This window comes from Corvus kubaryi, unplaced genomic scaffold (assembly GCF_017639235.1).
Source record: "Corvus kubaryi isolate FWS band 111438036 unplaced genomic scaffold, C.kubaryi_AGA036_p1.0 split3-37344, whole genome shotgun sequence".
NCBI lineage: Eukaryota > Metazoa > Chordata > Aves > Passeriformes > Corvidae > Corvus > Corvus kubaryi.
The window spans coordinates 527,725-548,191 of record NW_024582088.1 but is presented as its reverse complement, the minus strand read 5'-3'; the positions used below and the strand labels follow the sequence as shown (position 1 = coordinate 548,191).

Below are 20,467 nucleotides of genomic sequence, written 5' to 3'. Positions count from 1 at the left end.
AAATTATCACCCCCATCTGAGTCAGAAGATTTTGGAAGCTGGGATAGGATTGTAAATCACTGCTCCAAGGAAAAAGAATCATGGAATCCCAGAATCATTTGGGTTGGGAGGAACCTCAAAGCTCATCCCATTTCACTCCCTGCCATGGGCAGGGACACCTTCCACTATCCCAGGCTGCTCCAAGCCTCATCCAACCTGGCCTTGGGCACTGCAAGGGATCCAGGGGCAGCCACAGCTGCTCTGGGCACCCTGTGCCAGGGCCTCCCCACCCTCCCAGGGAACAATTCCTTCCCAATATCCAACCTAATCCTTCCTTCTGGCAATGGGAAGCCATTCCCCCTTGTCCTATCACTCCACACCCTTGTGAACAGACCCTCTGATGCTTCCCATGTTTAGTGCAGCACCACTCCGGCAAGGAATTCTGGATGTGTGCAGACATTTCCAGTTCGTGCACACAGAAAAGTTGTGAGCCATGCCTTATAGACAAATAAACATGGATTAGCTCCTTTCCCATCTCCTCCCAGGTGCTTCTTTCCCCAGCCTTTGGCGACAGGATCTCTGCGGCAATGGGGATCCACGGCCAAATGGGATCGGCACCATCAGGCAAAGTTATTTGTGTACCACCAATACTTGGGGCAGAATGAGAACCAAAACCACGGTTTAAACCCTGAACATGGCCATTCCCAGAGAGATGCAATTTTGTAAAGAAAAAGCTGGAAGTAATGAAGGGAAAACACAGCCCTCACCCACGCTCAGCTACGTAGAAGGGATCTCATCCCATAAAACAAGAACAGTGACTCATCCCATAAAATGAGAACAGCAAGTCACTCCAGGGTGGACATCTTGACCCACAAGAGACCGTTTTAAAATATAAATCGTGACTTGGGGTGTTCAAGTTGGATATTAACAGATAATTTAGGACATGGCTTCCCCAGGAGGGCTGTCCAGCCCTGAGTCTGGCCACCAGGGACCTGGAGGATCTCCAGCACTGGAGGTTTCCATTGGCTGGCTGTCCCAATCCACAGTCACCTTGATCACTGCTACAGCTGGGACAGGGGGACCTTGGGGACAGGGAGGCAGAGCTGGACATCTGCTCTGATCACAGATGGAGCTGATAAATCTAGAAGGTGAGACACAGCAGGATCCCAAATCCCAGTCACTACGTCGTTCAAACACCCAGTGCTCCCTTTTTCTGGCAAGTGGAACTACAACTGCAGCTCTACATTTTGCCCCCAGGAAGGCTGGCTGGGAACAACATGGCTCCTACCCATCTCCACATTAACCACCTGAGGATGTGGGAGTCCCCACAACCCACTAACAACGCCTCTCCTCGGTCTAACCCAGGGTGTTCATTGAGTATCAGAACTCTTTTGTGGGGGAAAAAATAGCATTGCTTCCTCTTTATTGTGTTTTGGAGCAAAAATCCAGCAGATACATTAAGCCAGCAAGGCAGGAGGAAGGCAGGGGCTCCCTGGACTAACACCAGGCTCAGGCACGCGAGTGGGTCTGTGCCCTGGCATTCCATCCCGAAAATCCAGAGGCTCAGCCACCCTTCAGTGGTACCAAAAGGACTCTCCCTTCTTAAACAGCAGCAATGCATTGAGACAGCAGGGCTCACACATCCCAAAACGAAGTGACACCTGCAAATATCTGGCAGGTGCCACCTTCACAGGTGACGGCTGGTTTTGCCAGGACAGGGGGTCCTTCTGCAGCAGCCAAGCAGGACATGACTCCTGCTGACAAAGGTCACTGCATGTCCTCTCAAATCCACCATCAGTGCTCTTTCCTCAGTCCTAAAACATCCCGTTAGCTCACCTGATACTGTGCCTTACCCGAGGCTGAGGAAGTCCTGGACTCCCCTCTCCATTTCAGCAGGAAATCTGGGCAGGGCTCCTGAGGAGGAGGATGGTGAGAGCCAGGAGAGGTGAGTGCAGGGTGACCAGCATGCCTGGCCCAAGCTGCCACAGCAGACTGCGCTGTCACCTCCCCACGCCACATCTCCTCCAGCTCCCTGCAAAGGATGGGATCCACCCACGCCATCACTGGCACATCAACCCATCAGAGCTGGGACTGCTCTACAGGCCTGGAGCACAAGTCCTGTGAGCAGCAGCTGAGGGAGCTGGGAAAGGGGCTCAGCCTGGAGCAGAGGAGGCTCAGGGGGACCTTGTGGCTCTGCACAAGTCCCTGACAGGAGGGGGCAGCCGGGGGGGTCGGGCTCTGCTCGCAGGGAACAGGGACAGGAGAGAGGGAACGGCCTCAGGCTGGGCCAGGGGAGGCTCAGGGTGGATATTGGGAAAATTTCTTTATGGATTTTTATGTGTGATCACACATTGGCACGGGCTGCCCAGGGCAGCGGTAGAGTCACCAGCCCTGGAAGTGTTCAAAAACCACATGGATGTGGCACTGGAGGACATGGGTTAGTGGTGAGCATGGCAGAGCTGGGTTAGGGACTGAGTTTGATGATCTGGAGGGTTTTCCCAACCTCAGTGATTCTGTGATTCTATGAATCGGGAAGTTCAGCAGAAGAGGATGCTGGAGAAGACCCCTCAGTTCACATTGTTTCAGCTGAGCCCCCACTGCACCAACATAAATCATAAACATGCTCAGGACATGGCTGTCATGACGGGCAGTGACACACGTGATGGAAAGCCAACACAGCGCCCGGGACCCAGCTCTCACCACCAGGTCTCTGCCTCTCCCCCGCCTGGAGACACTGTCAATATCTGTCACTGCTGCGCTGCATCACACCCTGCCAGCCGTGAGGACAGGCTCATTACATAATTTTAATGCACAAAGTGCACTAAAGACCCCGAGGTCTCAAATTTTGGACCTTGTAATGACACAGAATGAGGGCTGAATCACTGGACTGGAAGCATGGAGTTGCCCCAGCACTGATGACCACAGCGTGTGTGGGCCAAAGGGAAAGCGGGCCAAACCTGAAATGGCTTTGCCTGTTGATCCAAACGTATAGATTTCCAAAATCTCATCAAATTTACAATCAGAGTCAACCAGGAAACAGGAGCAAAAAGTACAAATGGAAACCAGAGGGGTTTGGGACTAGATCTTTAAGGTCCCTTCCAAGCCAAACCATTCTATGATTCTGTAAGAAAAGTTTAAACTATTATATATATATATATAAAGGCAATCTAGGAAAACAACAGCTTCAACCAAAACCAGCCTCGGAGGAACAAAGTGTTCGTGACAACCACACACACAAAGGCAATGCACGAGAAATGGAAGGAGAATAAGCACAATCCATATTTTATCCTGACTGGCAGGAAGTGAATAAAAGAAACCTCTGGAAAAGCCACGTCTGAAGACAAGGAAAAGTTATGATGATGTTCTTTTCAGCACATAGAAAAAATGCTAAGTAAAAACGTTAAAATTCATAGAAACATAGAGAAAAGCACTGAGACAGCCCAGGGCTGGAGGTGCTGCCGCTGATTCGAGCCCTGCTTCAGTCCTGCTCCACTCCCAGGGTGATTAACAGGGTTCTTTTACTCTACACACAGTCAGAGCTTCCCTCACTGCAGTTCCTGGTGTGTGAAGGGTGGCCGTGGTCAGCCAGTTTGTGTCTTTATTAGGAAAGTGGGATGTTATTCCACAGCCCTCCAGAGGACAGGGCTGCTTCCTCCCCCGAGTAACCAGGATTCCTTAGCTCATACATAACTAACGAGCCAGGGAACGTCTGGCTGTAATTCCTTAAAAATCACACACGTTTGCAAGCATTTAGCAAATAACTGAGACTGGAACGGATGCGATGGGGCCGCATGGTGCCCAAACAAACTCGGCTGTTTTCTCCACAGACAACGGCCTTATGGAGGTGGGAGAAGCCCCAGGCATCGTTTGTCTTCATTTCTGGCCATTCAGTGATGACACTTCCATAAACAAGCCCATGGAACCATGACCACATCAAATTCCTGTGTGACACCTCCACAACAGACATGAAAAATCAAATTCTGGGACAAGCCACTATCAAACTGGGAGAAAACCACAAGAAAACTTCACAGCCTGGGTCCTGTACTGGTCAAGGTTTGCAGGAGTAACTAACTGGGCAGTGGAATAAACCTGGGTAGCTCTTTCCAGCACTGTTCCCAGAGAGTATCACCATTCCCTCTGTCCCCTCTCCTGTCTGAGTGACCACCACAATGGACGGAGCTCAACGGACCTAACGAACTCAATGGACATTTTCTGGACATTTTACAGGGATGGCCCACAGACTAAGGGATCATAGAATGACCAAGACTGGAAAAGGCCTTCAAGACCATCGACTCCAACCACTACCCCAGTACTGCCAAGTCCACCACTAACCCATGTCCCCAAGTGCCACACGCACACGCCTTCGAGCACTTCCAGGGACGGTGACTCCACCAGGGAATGCTACCTGTGTATTATATCTGTGTGGGGAAGAGCTGCCAGCTGGGGTTAAACCACGACAAAAGGGAGAGGAAGAACTAAGAAAATCCAACACATTTCGCAGTGACAGACCCAACAGACTCCAAGGATTAACAAGCAAGAGCCCATGAGGGGACGCCTGGAGAAGAACAAAGCTGGGAAGTCCTTGAAGGCGCTAATGCAGAGCATCTCAGAGCAGAAGGATCACGTCTAGTGGATGCACCAGGATTACAACGTGAGGGAATGGCAGGCACTCAAGGTCTCGCTCGGTTTGAAATCACTTCTGGGGAAATAATGGAAAAGCTGATGTAATTCCAATCATAAAGAATTAAAGAACAGGAGTATAATTAGCACTAGTCAACATACTTCTACAAGAAACAGGTCTTGTCAAACAAATCTGATTTCATTCTTCACTGAGATTACAAGTCTGATTGGTGAGAGGAGCCGTGTACAAGGCAGGGGAGTGTCTGAGTGCTGGAACCAGGAGATATGAGGGCAGCCTGGGGAACACAGCCACTGTGCCAGCCACTGCCTGCACACCAGATCACCAAAAAACATGCTAAAAAAGGGGTTAAGAACTGATTAGGTGGCAGGTTCCAAGCAATAGTTCCCAGTGCTGGACCTCGGTGGGCTCCACAGGAACCAGCCCCAGGTTCATTTCTGCCTTAGCACGATGGAGAGGGATGAAGGAAACCACTGCTGAGGTGGGTAATGCCCTTGCAGCCTTGCAGAGCATTCTCAGGTGAAGCATATGGGATTCACCTCCCTTGGCGTTCGCTGTATGAAAAAATAATGCTCCCACTTTAATGCAGTTGTTAATTTTCTCCAGATAGTAACGACAGAGAGAAAAGGGCCTCTGAGGACAGGCTGATGATCGAGACCAGCCAGCCAGGCAGGTGGGCTGAATTGCCCTCAGCAGGATACTGAGGGGGAGGTTGCTCCCAGCTTACATTAGAAATCCCACTTTTATGATAATGATTAAATTGTTCAAATCATCTTCAAAGAAAATTTAGGGGGGTAAAAACCTTAAAATAAATTAAACTCAGTTGTGAAAAGCACTGGAAAGACTAGTCTCTTCCAGCGACCACTCCTGGAGCTGGTGTGGCTCAACAGATGTAAGCAGCAGCCAGGAAAAGCTCCAGATGGTCCCAGTGACATGGTGGCACTGATCAGGGACAGCCCCTCGTGCCCAGCTCTGGCACCACAGCACAGAGGCTGTCCCCACCCGACAGACGTTCACTGTGCATGAAACAACAGGATGGCTTCAGTCCCTTTCCAAGCAGGCAGGTGTCACCCACAGGACTGCCACCACAGCTGGGACCTCCTGGCAGCTCTTCCTTCCCTACACTGCTGGGAGAGCAGGAGCATAACTACAGTTTTATGGTTTCCAGGAGAGAGATGACTGTCCCAGGCAGGAGCGCCTGCAGTGTCCCACACATCAGCGGCCCCAAGGCATGATCAAGGTGTGCACACCTGCCTCAAGGATGCAGCAACCAGGATAAGGGACACCCTCAGCACCACCAAGGTTTCCCACCTGGGTATCCATCCATCCCCTGTCCCTCTGGCTCCCCAAAGGATGAACAAAACCCAAAGCACCTCAAGAAAGTCCCATGGATGGTGTTAAACTAGGAGCTCTTCCATGGCTGGCATCACACATGAAGGGCATGGTAAAGAAGGTGAAGGTGAAGGTGGGAGCGCACCCATTGCTAGAAAGGGACCACTTGGTCCCCAGACCGAGCTTCAGGTTTTCCAAAATGTTTGGGGAGCTTTAACTCCCGAGCATTACTCAGCTATGGCAGAGACAGGACAGGTCTGAAGTGTGCTGGGAGATGGGAGAGGGAGTTCCAGGTCCTGCTTGCCCCAAGATTAGGGAAAATTCTCAGACACCCCAGCAAGCAGCAAATCCCTATGGAGAAAGCCCTCAGTGATGGGGAGGGAGCAGCTGCTGTTGCCACTGCCCCCTGGGCTTGTCACGGCTGCCTCTCACCCGCTGCCTCCCCAGCCGGATCCTCTGACATCCAACACCGCCTCTGCCAAGCCAGCCCAGTTGGGTTCCCCCACTAAAGCAAGCAGAAAGCTCATTCTTTGGGGGCTGCTTTATATCACTGCCTCCCCCCAAAAAAGGCTTAGTCAAAGCAAATGCCAGACCCATTAAGTGCGAAGGACCTCACAGCCAACACAGGAATGCTGGGGCTTGATGGACTGTTTATAGAGTCTTTTATAGGAAGGATGGGTAACCTAATCCCAACTACAACATTTTTTATGCTGCTCTGTGAGGGTTCAGCTGTGATTAAACTGTTGGCACGGTCCCATGGCACATAAAACCATGGAGACCAGCATGTCTCATCCCCACCAGAGTCCTGCAAATGCAGGCGGCAGAAGTATTCCAAGTATTAAAGGCTGGCAAGCCCCGCTGTGGGGCATCCCTGCTCGCACCTCCACCGACCTCGTGAGCCTGAGACATCAAAATAAAACATCTCTAGTGAATATTTACTCCTGCAGCCCAGAGCAGGGCAAAGGGTAACCACCCCTGCAGGACTTGGTCTGGGTGCAGGAGATGCAACAAAACCACGCTCTCAGCAGTGGGCTTCAATGTCCTCCTCTCCCAGAAGCAGCCCCAGGATGAGCATGGAGCCCTCCACCACCCTCCTAAAACACTGGATAAATCCCACAGCAACATTTGCTGCTTGGTTAAAACACTTGATTTTGAGCCAGCCTCACTAAACTGAGATGTTCCAAGTTGTGGATCACCCGCTGTCTCTACCAGGCTGACGCTCCATGGCTGTAGCTAAGACTGCAGTCCCCAGCACGGGCAAAGTCCTCCCTGGGAGAGGACATCCAAACGTTCCAGCAGACACTGACCCAGGAGCCAAGCCCACCTGGGCCAAACCACTCACAGAGTGTGCAAATTTAACTATCTGAGAGGGAAACAAACATTTGGAGGCAGAGAGATTGGAAGGGTGGGAAATCCCAGTCCAGGCTGGGCACAGGGTCACACCAACCCCACGCTGGAGGACAGGCGGGTGCAGCAAAGCCAGGCCTTGCTCCAGACCCTCTTCCTAGCCGGAAAGGGGAAAAGACTGGGGGGCTGGGGCAAGGGCAGGGCTGTAACACACTGATGGGGACAGCACAGGGGATGTGCATCCTCGGAGTGTGATCGCTCGGTGTTGGACCAGCAGGGTCTCCCCAGCACCACTGGTGGGTGGGATTTCTTCAGGCAGTGTGAGCATGAAGTTTGTTTCATTTTATTTTTATAGAATTGGAACAGAAGCCAGGTTTGCCTTTTTTTCATTTCTATTTTTTGGCTCTGTTGACTCATCCATCAGTTTGTCTGTACACCCTCATGACACTTCCCTGACACGATGCATCATCTCCCTCATGGCCACCACACGTCCACCCCAGGTGGGCTCTCACCACCCACGTCAGCCCACAGCCCTCTCAAGAGCTCCAGCTCTGGAGCATGCCGAGCGCAACAGCCGACCATTGACGTCAACCCCTTCTTCCACACTGAATAAAAACCACCAGCACCTCAGAACCCCTCACTGAGCATCCCCACCACAGCAGCCAGGAGAGGAGTCTGTTCTCCCCAGGATTTTTCTCTGGGATGGGACTTGGGCAGCAGTTTTATTTTCGTCCCGGGCGAGTGAATGGCACATTCCTGCTGCCAAAGGGAAGGAGACTCCAGAGTGTTTTCAGGTGCATCACCTGAGCCTGTGCACTCACAGGGCTCCTCCTTCAGCACAGACCCTGACATGCCATCAGGCAAACGGGCACCTTGATGGTGACACACAGGGTGGGCACATCCCCACCGCTCCACAACCTGTTGGCATCCCTGGGAGACCTGTGGAGGGCTGAGCCCTTCTCCGCCCCTCTGGCCACCGAGCGGTTCAGGGCTGGTGGATGACACACCCAGGGCTGACCTCACAAATCCCATTTTTCTCCCTTTTCCCTCTGTAGCCCACACACTGAGGACCTCCCAAACACACAGTAAAACGCCAGGTCAGCTTTCCAAGGGCTCAGCACCCACAAGCAGGAGCTCAGGTCATATTTAGGCCACCCAAATTACAGGGCAAGGTTTCTGCTGGAGGGTGACCTGCTTGGCCTCCCCCAGCACAAAACCCCATGGGCAGCTCCTGCCATCCCATCCAAGATGCCACAGGGATGTCTGGGTTCCACTGGTCCCTCCTGTTGGTCCCAAATGTGCTACTCCCAAACCTACCGCAGCCCTTGCCAGTGTCCCCTACACATCCCTTATTTTCCAGTCCAAAATTCAGCTCCCCTCCCTGCAGCCCCACCTTCTCTTACGCAGGGACCAACAGAAACCGGGAGAAGCAAAGCAGCACCGTGGGACCCAGCCAGGAGAGACTGAACTTTAGCCCCAACCCCCCAGATAAGGAAGGATGGGCTCCTGGAACAGCCAGGGATGAAAGGGAACGCCGCAACCGTCGAGTTGGCTCGCTCAGCTTTTGACTTGTGCCCATTTTCCTGCCATGTGCCACCCATGAGCCATGTCCCACCGGACGGGGACAGCCATTTCCTCAGCAGCCCAGAGGGACCAGCCTGGCAAAGCCTCACCTACACGTGTCTGCACCTTCTGCCTGTCACACAAACCATAAACCAGTGGAGCTCAAGAGACCCACCCAGCCACTGCTCAGAGCATCAGCAGCCTCCTGAGTGGTGCAAGGTTTAGCCAAACCTGGGAACAGGGACCAGGCGACACATGGGAGCAGCTGACAGTAAACTCAGCATTTCCAGAGGATTTGTTGGTGTCGAAAGCTGCTGCTCTGAAGCCAGAACAGGTGTCAGTCACACCAAAATCTCATGGCAGCTATTCAATGTGATGGCATAAGTTTGACATCAGATCAAAAAAACCCCCAAAAGCAACGTGAGCAGCTCCTCTACTCTCTATTTCACCAACAGCCATGGAAAAGAAAGGTGAGGAGTCAAAAGGAGGAGAAAAGCAGGTGTATCAGGGCTGGTTCTGTGCAGCATCAGCACAGCCACACAAAGCAGGCAGCTCCCCATCACTGGGGATGCTCTGAGCAGCCCCAGGACAAAGCCACATCATGACCCTCACCCAGCTGCCACAGGTGGGCTCAAAGCAGCATCCGCCTACCCCCGGATGGCTCCATCAGCCTTGATCTGGCCTTGTCCCCCCCGCAGACTCACGAGCTTCCTGCTGCCCTGAGCTTTGCACTGAGTGTGACACAGAGCAGAGCCCACGCTGCCTCTTCAACACCTCCCTCCAGCCAGACACCGACCCCTACTAATGCTGCCAACATCCTAATTAGCACCTTCCCTGTGCCCGTCCTGCTCCCGACTGCTCTGCAGCTGTCCAGACGCTCCGAGGTTCGCCAAAGGTGACAGGGGAGGGGGACAAGTCCTGGAGGTGCTGGGCACTCTGTCCCCTCCGGCCCACGGCAGCCCCGCTGCTCTGCTGTGAGACTGCTGCCAAGGGATTTCCACACAGCATCACACACGCCTGAGTTTATCCTTCCTGAGCCTCTGGGACTATCCATCCCCCCTGCAAGGCAGGCAGCAGGAGTGGGGCTTTGTCCGAGTTGCATCGAATCACAGGATGGTTTGGGTTGGAAAGGATTTTAAAGACCATCTCCTTCAAACCCCTGCCATGGCAGGGACACCTTCCACCAGATTAGATTGCTCCAAGCCCTGTCCAGCCTGCCCTTGAACACTTCCAGGGAGTGGACAGGGCACGGACAGGGCAGATCCAGGCTCTGCCTGGGGAACGCATTTGCCTATCCATGCATTTGCAGCTATTTCCCTGGCTGGAAACTATCCCTGGTGGGGCTGCTCTGCCTGCCTGATCCAACCCCTCAGTGCCCCATGCCGGCAGCCAGCTCGGGGGAGCTGATGCCTCTATCCCACCTCCCAGCACGCTCCAGCACTGGGTGATCAATACCCTGCCACCACCCATTCCCCGTGTCCAGGCACCAGCTGCTCTCTGCTCCCCAGGCAGTGAAAATACAACACCCCCAGCTGCCTTTCCCTCCCAGAGCAATGCCCAGGGAGCCACAGGCCTGCTCCCATTTACCATGAAGGTGCCACAATGTGCATACAAAGGCTGGAGGCACAGAACCAGTGCTCAGACACCTGCAAGGGCACTCTGCAAGCAGCCTTGGAGGTGCTGGGATCCTGCAGGAGAGATCCCTTGGAAGAGATCCACAGGAAATGCTTTCCCAAGGCTGGCATGCTGCAGTTAACTCCTGGCAGCCTGGCCAGCCCCCATCCCTGCAGGCTCTATCCAGCCTGGACACCTTGTTTCACTCCATCCATGCTGCCCCCAGGTCACGCATTTCTCCTGCTTGCTTTGTCCCCTGATACCAGACAGGCTTAAAAGTAAAACAAGGCCAAGATTTATGAAGTGAGGCTCACCGTAAAGGTTTCCGAGTCGCAGTTGTGGAGCCTGGAAACAGGATTACAAGCAAAGCAAATCATGAAACGCGATCGTAACCTCGGCACGGCGAGACGTGACCCTCACGTGCTCCAGCCCAGCTCACTCCCAGCATGTGGTGTGCACTGCCTGGGGGCTGCCTGGCCAGCACAAACCTCCTTGTGATGGCCCAGGGCTTCCTTGACCTCCCCTCCATGGCACCCAGCTCACTGGGGTGGCACAGTCCTGATCCTCAGCAGACTTTTTGCCACACCTCGCCTCAAACCAGCTGCACAGGCACTTGTCAGAGCAGAGCGCTCCCAGATCTCCTTCAAGACCACAAACATGTGCTTTGGACACATCCTCATAATTCCATGGTGACTTTATTGCAGCCTTCCAGTGCCTAAAGGGGCTCCAAGAGAGCTGAAGAAGGACTTTGGTCAAGGGATGGAGTGACAGGACAATGAGGAATGGCTTCCCACTGACAGAGGGCAGGGACAGACTGAATATTAGGAGGAAATTCCTCTCTGAGAGGATGGTGGGGCCCTGGCACAGGCTGCCCAGAGAAGCTGTGGCTACTCCATCCCTGAAAGTGTCCAAGGCCAGGTTGGACAGGGCTTGGAGAGAACTGGTCTAGAGGAAGGTGTCCCTGCCCATGGCAGGGGTGGAACTGGATGAGCTTTAAGGTCCCTTCCAACCCAAAGCAGTCAATGATTCTATGATTCTAGGACCAAGCCTCGATCCTGAGGCATTGCTCCCACCCAAAAACCTCCTGCTGGCTGTACAAAGGCAGAGCTTGCGAGAAAGATGGATCTCATGAAGCCAAACTCATCCAGGGACAATGACCTGCAAGTGATGGGAGCCAATAGCAGGGAATGATGATGCCAGCTCCATCCAGGAGCACCTGCCACGGCCACCAGCATGTGCCTGGAAGGAGTGGAGAGCAGCAGAAGCAGGCAGATATGGGTCCTGGTAGGACACACACACACCTGTCTCGGGTGAAACCAACCACACACCTGGAGGCACCTGAGCAGCCCATTCCTGCCTGGTCTGTCCTCAGACACACCCTGTCCCACCCTCCAGCCTCAGCAAGCAGCCCAAAGACCGTGGGTTCAGTGGCCACTTTGCAGGAACTAGTGGCCTCCTGGGAGGCTCAAAGAGCAGGAACTCTTCTGGACACCAAGGAGCATCCATGGACTGACTCCCTGTTCCCTGCTTCAAGGCAGAGTGCTCCGATCAGTCCTCCCTTGCCCCGAGAGACTCCAGGATAGGCAGAACCTGCATGGTCTCGCCACTGTGCTTCTCACCCACAGCCTGTGCAACAGGACTGCACAGGATGGAGACTCCTTCTCTCTCCTGTATCCCTCTGCTGAACTTTTTCAGGCTCACAGAGGGTCCTGACAGGAGATCTGGAGTGTCAAGCCTCTTCTCTGACCTTCCTCACCCTCCCTGGTTGCCCTCTCCTCTGCCTCTCAGCAGAGCAGTGCTGCAGGAGCCTCCCAGCACAGATCCCTCCAAGCCATGCAACCAGAGCTCACCAGACTCCAGCAGGGCTCCACACACTTTGGGGACATATTTAGGGAGCTGGGATGACACCTTCCATGGAGCAGGACTCACCTCAGCCTGCTGCTGGACAGACAGAGCCCAGCTGGGCATGGCCAGGGAGCTGCCCAGCCTGTGCATCACCAGGGACACAGCTTGTCCTTCAGCCTGCTGTGGGCTGGCTATCCCCATGTCCCCAAAGCCTGGGTGGGAGTGGAGGGGATCCCAGGCCTCTTGCCTGCCCCTCCTCTCCCAGGCTGGGGGCTTGGAGCCAGCCGCAGGCTACCCAGGAGCCCAGCAGCCGAGCCCATTGTTCCCTTTGTCTGGCCCTGGGAGCACCAGCCCGCAGCTTGAGGCGTCCCCTCTGCCCAGGGAGGTTCACACGCTCAGCCACCTTCGCCACCCCCAACCCACTCAGCTGTCGGGCGAGGGGCCAAGCACATCCCCGTACCCAGCCACCAGCCCCCCCAGGTGAACCCAGGGCTCAGGGAAGCTCCCCTCCTCCCCAGTTCCAACCAGATGCTCTTGGCCTCTGAAACTCCGAGGAGGGTGAAGGCAAGCACCAGCAGGCATTTTCCAAGGGACCTTCCCCTTGCCTGGCCATCCGGCCAAAACCAAGAGCCTGTGGAAGGCTAAAGGTGTCCCCAGACACAGAGGGTTCACCTTCATGGTTCACCAGGGCCATGAGCACCCAGAGCGATGTGGAGCTCCCCAGCGCTTTGCCTTGGAAGCTGCAGATGACCTTGAAAGCCAAACTGGGAGCCAGGGGCCAGCAGGACCTTGCCGAGCCTGGGCACTCAGTGTGGGAGCTCACAGAAGGCGCCTTTCCCTGTTCCCTTCCAAATACCACATCTGCCACGGGAGGCTGAGCCAAAGGGATTCCCGGTTTCCGTCCCACCTCCAGCAGTGCGCCAGGATGCTCAGGGAGCACACCAGAACTAAGGGTACCTGAGGCCCCTGGTACCCAGGATTGGGGAGGGCTGGGCTACACCCTGCCCTGCCTCCACCCTCCATCGCTCCTGGTGTGAAACCTTCTGCTTGAGAACTCCAGAGCGAGGGAAAAAATAGAAAATAAAGGATCATCACCCTTTCATCAGCCTCTTCTTTACACCTCCCACAGTCCAATGCACCTCTGTGCCCCCTCCCTCCCCAAGCTCCATCTTTCCCGGAGCCCCCCTCCCCTGTACTTCTCCTGTACAAGCATCTTCACTCCCATTCCCAGTCTCTCCCGGTTCGGAGCTGATGCTTTCAAAGAGCCATCCACAATGACTTTAAGATCTCTTTCTCAAAATGCTAATAAGTAATTTAAAGACTGCCACTGTGCATGCATGGGTTTAGGGTAATTTTTTCCATGTGAATCCCTTTTCATTCATCCCTGACTACATTTAATCTGCCACTTTATAGCCCGGCTATCCAGTGTCATGAGAGCCTTTTGCAATATTTTCAAGACAACTGTTGTTTTTATCATCCTGAATAATTTTGTATAATCTGCAAACACTCTTCGCCTTCCCATTCCCACCCCTCTCTACTTTATGAATACATCACCCAGCACAAGCCTCACACTGACCCCGTCCAGTGGGAAAACTGACTCTTTGTTTCCCCTTCTTTAAGCAGATTTTAATCCATAAGAGAGCCCTTCCTCTAAAATTACTGCTCTGGAGTCTCCTGGATCACCCAGGGAGATCTTCTTAAAGGATGCTCATCCCATTTACTCTGGCTCAAATATTCATTTTATTGACTTATTGTAAAATACGGGTTCTCCTGTCATCGCTTCAGGGCAGTCTCCCAGCCCTGCCCTGGGAAGCAAAGCTCCTTGGCAGGAGTCCCTTTGGCCAGTTGGGGTTACACTGAAGTCATCCCCCTCCTCCCCCAGGGCTCCGTCCTGCACATTTAACTTCCCAATACTCATTTGCTGAGGGGATACTTGGGGGGATAAACAATTTCTTCTCCCAAGTTATTTTTCAAACTCCTCTCAACCTGCCTTATATGGCTTCACATTCACCAGACCACAGTTTCTGATTTTTTTATTTTCTCCTTTTAGATACCACTTCCACTTTGTGAAGAACATCTTTTTACCTCCAATGACCTCCTTCAATTTGCCATTTAATCAAGTTTGGTTGGGTTTTGTTTTTTTTTTTTTTTTTAGAAAATTCATGTTAAATGGCTGCATGAATTTATTCTGAGCTTTAATTTAATTTCCTACATCGTGGGCGAGTATTTTCCTATTTTAGCTTTTCCCTTTGGCCAGCTCCTTCATTTTGCTTTACTCACAGACCATTACTATGTGGTGTTTTTACGTGCTGGTCGCTTTATGGATGCCATGGTCTGACTCTGAGAGAGGTAAGGCGGAAAGAACATCATTTATTGGATCAACTGATAAAGCTGCACCAACTTTTGAAGCTCCCCAGCCCCTCCTCATGCCCAGTGGGGACTGAATCTGCTCCCATGGAGGCAGGTCTGATGTCTTGTGTGTGGTGCTCTGGTCTAAATCCAGAGGAAGCTCCTGTGGGCCCTACAAAGAACCACAACCGTTCCTAGCCACTAAAACTGTCATTTCTGAATGTGACATTTAGGGAGGCACAGACCAGCCCCAATTACAGTTGTGTCTTCTGCCCTCGTGGCCTGCTCCATCTTCCTTTAATGCTAAGCAATTGGTGCCACATGTCCTGTCAGACCTGATGCTGCTCCCTTCATCCTAAGCAAGGAAATTCAGGGAGGGGCAAACAGCGTGGTGTGATCCTCACTTAGTCCTTCCCCTCATCCTGATTATCTCAGGGGGCTGGCATGCCCTGCACAGGCACCCCTGTGTCTGCACCCTGTCACAACTTGCCATCCATCCAGCACGTTCCTGAAACATCTGACATTGATATAAAGATATTAACTATATACCCCTGCAAATCTCCAGGCCCCTCTCCTTCCTCACACCCTCCCTCCGGCTGTCACCTGGACTCCAAGGAGTCCCTGCCCACCTCCAGCATTCCCAGTGATCCCCCATGCTCCCTGCATCCCTGGGTACCAGGCTGGGCAGAGCCCCTCCTGAACCCTGCCGCGCTGCCTCTCCCTCCCGTCCAGCCCACGCTGCACGTCAGCCCCTTATCACAGGAGGCCCCATCCTTACCCTTATCTAACGGCTGAACTTTTGCCTCTGAGGATCTCCCCGCTCCCCCCATCCCAACGAGATCCAACTGGCAGCTGTACTTCGCCCTGGTCTCTCTGTAAACCAGACCCAGGTTTGGGAGGGATTGCAAACCAGGGCGGGAGCTGACGGGGCTCTTCCTCAGTAAAAATGGGATTTTGGCAGGACGGGAGCCCCGCTCCTGCTCCCAGCCAGAGACACCCTCAGCACTATTCCAGCAGGGCCGGTGTGTGGGGAGCAGGCGCGTTTTGGAGCAGGAGTGGAGGGTCAGGCTCTTGTTCATCCCTCGCTCAGGCCTCGGGAGCTGTCACAGCCTCCAGTATTTACCCAGCTCCCCGGGCAGTTTCGTGGTGCCCACCCCTCTTTCCAGCAGCTCAGGTATGTGCACACAAAGGGCTCTGACTAGTGCAGGCAGGTCCTTAGCCCGTCTCCAAGGGAATCGCTGCTCCCTCCCTGGGGACAGCCCCAAACCTCTCGGCAGCATCCGCAAGGCACAGCCACGTCCCCTTCGCACCCTCTGTGGGGTGACCCCAGGAGCTGGGGGACATCAGTGGCCACACCAACCCTGAACCCTTGTCCCCTACAGCCCTGTCCCCTACAGCATCTCCTTCCTATGCTTTGTCACCCAGAGAAGCTGGAAAGTCAGCAGGGATTGAGAGGACTGCTGCTCCTGTCTGGAAAAGCCACAGAACAGAGCAGCAAGGGCAGCGGCATGGATGTTTAAATGAGGCACCAATTTATTTGGCTTCCAAAAGGAGCTTTCCCTTTTTCCTGCCCCTGTAATGCAAAGGGCAGGTGGGTGCAAGGAATGTGCCTTGTCAAAAATTAACCCAGGAAATGGAGGGGAGGGGAAAGCAGCAGGAGGGAGATGGGTGGCACGGGGCCAGGCCAAAACCACAGTCTCTGCTCTGCTCCTCAGCTCCACTTGTCCCACAACATTTGCTCCCCTCCCGGTCTCAGGAGAGTGTTCGCAGATCTCGAGTTCAAGCACACAGGAGGGATCAGCTCTTGACAGATCCTGTGTTTTTCCCTGGACCTGCTGCTCTGCTGCATCCCTCCACAGCATGCTAGGCTTGCTGGGAGGCTCCTGCAGCTCCCTTGGTCTTGGCACACCTGGAACATCCACCTCCATGGAGCACCAAGATCACACCCTGGTGTGACCATAACCCTGAAGGGATGGCTCAAGACTTCCTCCACGGAGGCCACAAAGATGGATACAAAAAGGCCCAAACCAACCCTGCGTCCCTGGCATCTCCCTGCACCCCTGGAGGCCTGGAGGAGGCTGTGGGGGTGCTCAGTGTGGTACAGGAGAAGGGACTATGTTTTAACACTGCAATATGTTATAGCACAAATGAAATTAAATATACTGCATATTACAGAATCACAGAATACCCCAAGTTGGAAGGGACCCACAGGAATCATCCAGTTGAAATCCTGGCCCTGCATAGGACCCCCCAACAATCCCACCATGTGTCTGAGAGTGCAATAAATATTATGTACATTATAATTATTAACTATTAGCTACACAGAAGCACCGAAGTCCTGTCTCCAGTTTGCTTGGAGGATGGGCAGGGATGTCCGTATCCAGCACCTCAGCCACAGCACGCCCTGGGAATACCCACCCCAGGAGTGGGTACAGCCCTCGTGCCCCAGCATCCCTCTCCAAGCCCAAGGCTGGGCTCAGGATTAGGACTGCCCAGCACAGTTGATGCTCAGAATCGAGTCCCCTCACCCATGGTCCTGCTTCCCAGCAAAACTCATGCCGGGCGATTCTCCGGTGCCCATTGGAGCCCATCACTGCCTCCGTGCTGCTGGCTCCGTGCTGCCCACACCCTCACTGATAGCAGGGCCATCTCGTGTCTCCTTTCACATTTTTGGCACAGGGCTGGCTCTCCTCCAGCCCTTGGGAAGCTTGCCAGCACCGCAAGATTTGTGAAAAGTTAACTCCACCGGGGTGAAGAGCACCATCGGGTTGCTTTTCCCTCCTCACACGTGAGTTAGCCAGGCTGTTGATTTTAAAATACCTCTGTGTCCTTCCCAGCTCCCCCCAAAATACCTCGGGAGCGTCAGTCCTGCGATCGGCGCGCAGCCTACGCAGCAGGAATACAAAGCGGGGCCGTTAGCGATAGCGGCGTTACCAACCGGTGTGGGATCCAGACCCTTCCAGGACTCCTTTGTTCTTGACTTTCTGGTTTGGGTTTTTGTTTTTTTTTTTTTGAAAAACACACAAAAAACTTTCCTTTGAGAAGCCTGAACTTTCTCAGCTGCAGACACGTTACCTTCCAACCGCCTTCACAACTATAGGCAATTCCTAACCTCTGCTTTATGTACGTTGTCATCCACCTCCCTGTTTTCCATATTGATTTATGTTTTACGTTCTTTTCACATTTCCTTTTAACAGAGCCGGTTTTTACCAAACAGCCTTCCCGCCCGAGCCCGAGCCATGCATTCTGCTGGCCAGTGAGCAATCAACTTCCAATTTTCATGCACACTCCTGTTTATATTTCCTTCCCTATCGGCTTTGTTTCTAATTAAGGTTTGTTAAATGCAAGTGAATATATAGCGCGCAGAGAAATATAAAGCATGTAGATAAATAAACACCCCACACACAGCCGCACTGACTAAGGCTGCGCTTTCAACCACGGATCCCAAAGCACTTTGTCATGTTCATTAACAAAACCTCGCGGCTCCCTTGGGAAAGACGCTTGGATTATTTTACGCCTTGTAATTAGGAAAACTGAGGCACAGAGGAGACAAGTGAAATTAGCAGCAGTACAGAAACGCTCTGTGGCAGAGCCAAAAACAGGACTCAAGAGGCAGGATCCTCCAGAATTTTGGGTTTTCCCTGAACAAGCCTTTCTGCCCCCATTTTGGCCCTGGGAATATGCTGGAGCTGGTGATGGAGGGCATCACCACCGTGGAGGTTCCCTGCAGCCACGGGAACACGGTGGGTCCAGCCGCCACCTCCACGGCCAGCAGCTACTGTCTGTCCACACCGAAGGGATCCAGAGCATTCTGAGGTGCAAGTGGACACCACATCCAAGCACTTCGGGAGCGGAGGGAAGAGGCAGCTCCAGAAAGGAAGGAGGAGAGGCACGCCCAGGGAGCTGCATCCCACACGCTTTCACCTTGCCAGCTCTCTAGAAGCCTTTTCCTGAGAGGCTGGACATGGGAGCTGGCTGCCCACACCAACACTGAGAGTGACCATCACAGCCCCACAACGCGCGCACACACACACAGGGCAAGAGGCAACAGCAAGGATATGGGGGGACCACACCGAACCTAAACCAACACGGTCAGCCCTGGCTGGGAATGGCCGCTGGAAGCCCACTGACCATCTCCCTGGGAGCCTCCCCATCCGTGGAGGAGCACACCTCAGAGAGATCATCTCAGGTGGGTGAAACACCCCACCAGCATTGGCCAGCCCCTTATTCCCAAATATACTCCCCATTCCTTGGCACACATGCATCCAGTGCCCGCTGCTCCTGCCATGACGGTGGAAAAGTCACTCACGTTCCAAGAACATGCACAGGAGCCCCGGGAGCTGGCCACTGACCCACAGCACTGCCCGGCAGCACCTCTCAGGCAGCAGGAGGAGCAGGCTGGGGTGGAGGTGTCACCCTGTCCCTGCCCAAGGCACCCGGCAGGCCACACTTGGCAGCGTTCGCTCGTCATGGCCAAGCGCGTGTGGGCCCCACTGGCCAAGCCCAGACCCCGCTGGAAGTGTCAAGGCCACCAGCGGATGGGGCCAGACATCCTGCATGGACACGTATGCTCTCACAAACACGCTCATCACCCCAACCCTCCCCCCCATAATTAAAACCATGCTGGGCTCATTTGAATAGCAGAGCTGGCGAGCACTCTCCGCTGCAACGTAAATAGTCCTATTTATGCCAAGCTCCCATATTGTAAATATCACGATGTATAGCTGGCCAACCCATGAGTCATCTCTCAAAACTCCAACTTAATAAATGGTGCCTCATCCATGTTCCAGACAAACACCGTCCGAGTGGCTCCCACCGCCCAGCACACACAGGGCCAGCAGTGGCCACCCAGCCTGCCCACCAGCCCAGTGGAGCCGGAGAGACAGTGGAGCCACCCAGCCGCTCAGACACGATTCTTCCACAATGGACAGGCATCCCTGGACCACGCCGCTCCAGGACGCGCCGGTTTTTGGCCTGACACCTGGCCCTCGCCCCTGCCCAACCCAGTTCTCCGGCACTTCCCAGGGTGTCCATGCAGCGGGCGGGTGGGAGCAGGCAGGAACGGCTGGGATGGTTGGGGAGCGCGACAACGAGTCTCCCCTTGCCCAGACCCCACCGTGGGGCTCCCACCCAGCGCCGTCCCCGCACACCCAGCCCTGGAGCTCCCCACCTGCCGCCTCGCTCTGCTTTGTCTGAGCACCGGGGACCTCGGCGGGGAGCTCGGCTCCTCCTGGGGACGCCGGGAACGCCACGGCGGCAACGGGGAGCCGGCCACCAGCTCCAGAACGCCGGTAAGGCCTGGTGGAGGGGCACCCCAAAGACTCTCCCGAGAGCAGCGGCGGGCACGGGGCGGTGAATCCCGGGCATCCCTGGGGGACCGTCCGCCGTACCCAGGGATGCCCACCTTGGCGGAGGGATGGCGGAGAGAAGGGCGGCCAGCGATCGGGAGGGTCTGGGGGCGTGGGGGGGGCACACACGACACACCGGGCTCCGGCGGCGACACCTCCAGCTGGGGCAGCACTTCCCCAAACTTCGCCTCCCCTCCGAAGGGCGTGCGGCGGGGAGGGGGGGCAGGGGGCAAAGTGCCACCCCCCAAAAAGCGGGGAAAACCCGGAGGGGGGCTCGCCCTACCCGCAGGGCCCCCGCCCCCCGCGCTCCCCCCTTACCTTCCACGGCGGCGAGCAGGGGCAGGAGGGCGAGGGGCAGGCAGCAGAGCCACAGCGGCCCCATGGTGCGCGCCGGGCCGGGCATCAGAGGCGGCGCGGCCGGCGCTCCATGGAGGCGGCGGAGCGGCGGAGC

At 54.6% G+C, this 20,467-nt stretch overlaps 1 protein-coding gene across 1 annotated transcript in view; it reads right to left on the bottom strand.

Moving 5' to 3' along the window:
• Positions 1 to 20,461, bottom strand: part of EPHB2 (EPH receptor B2) — a 128,649-nt gene extending 108,188 nt beyond the window's left edge. The window contains 1 exon segment of the mRNA XM_042015833.1: positions 20,335 to 20,461. Within this exon segment, the coding sequence (XP_041871767.1) occupies positions 20,335 to 20,419 (85 nt within the window). The 5' untranslated portion in view covers positions 20,420 to 20,461.
• Between the last annotated feature and the right edge of the window lie 6 nt (positions 20,462 to 20,467).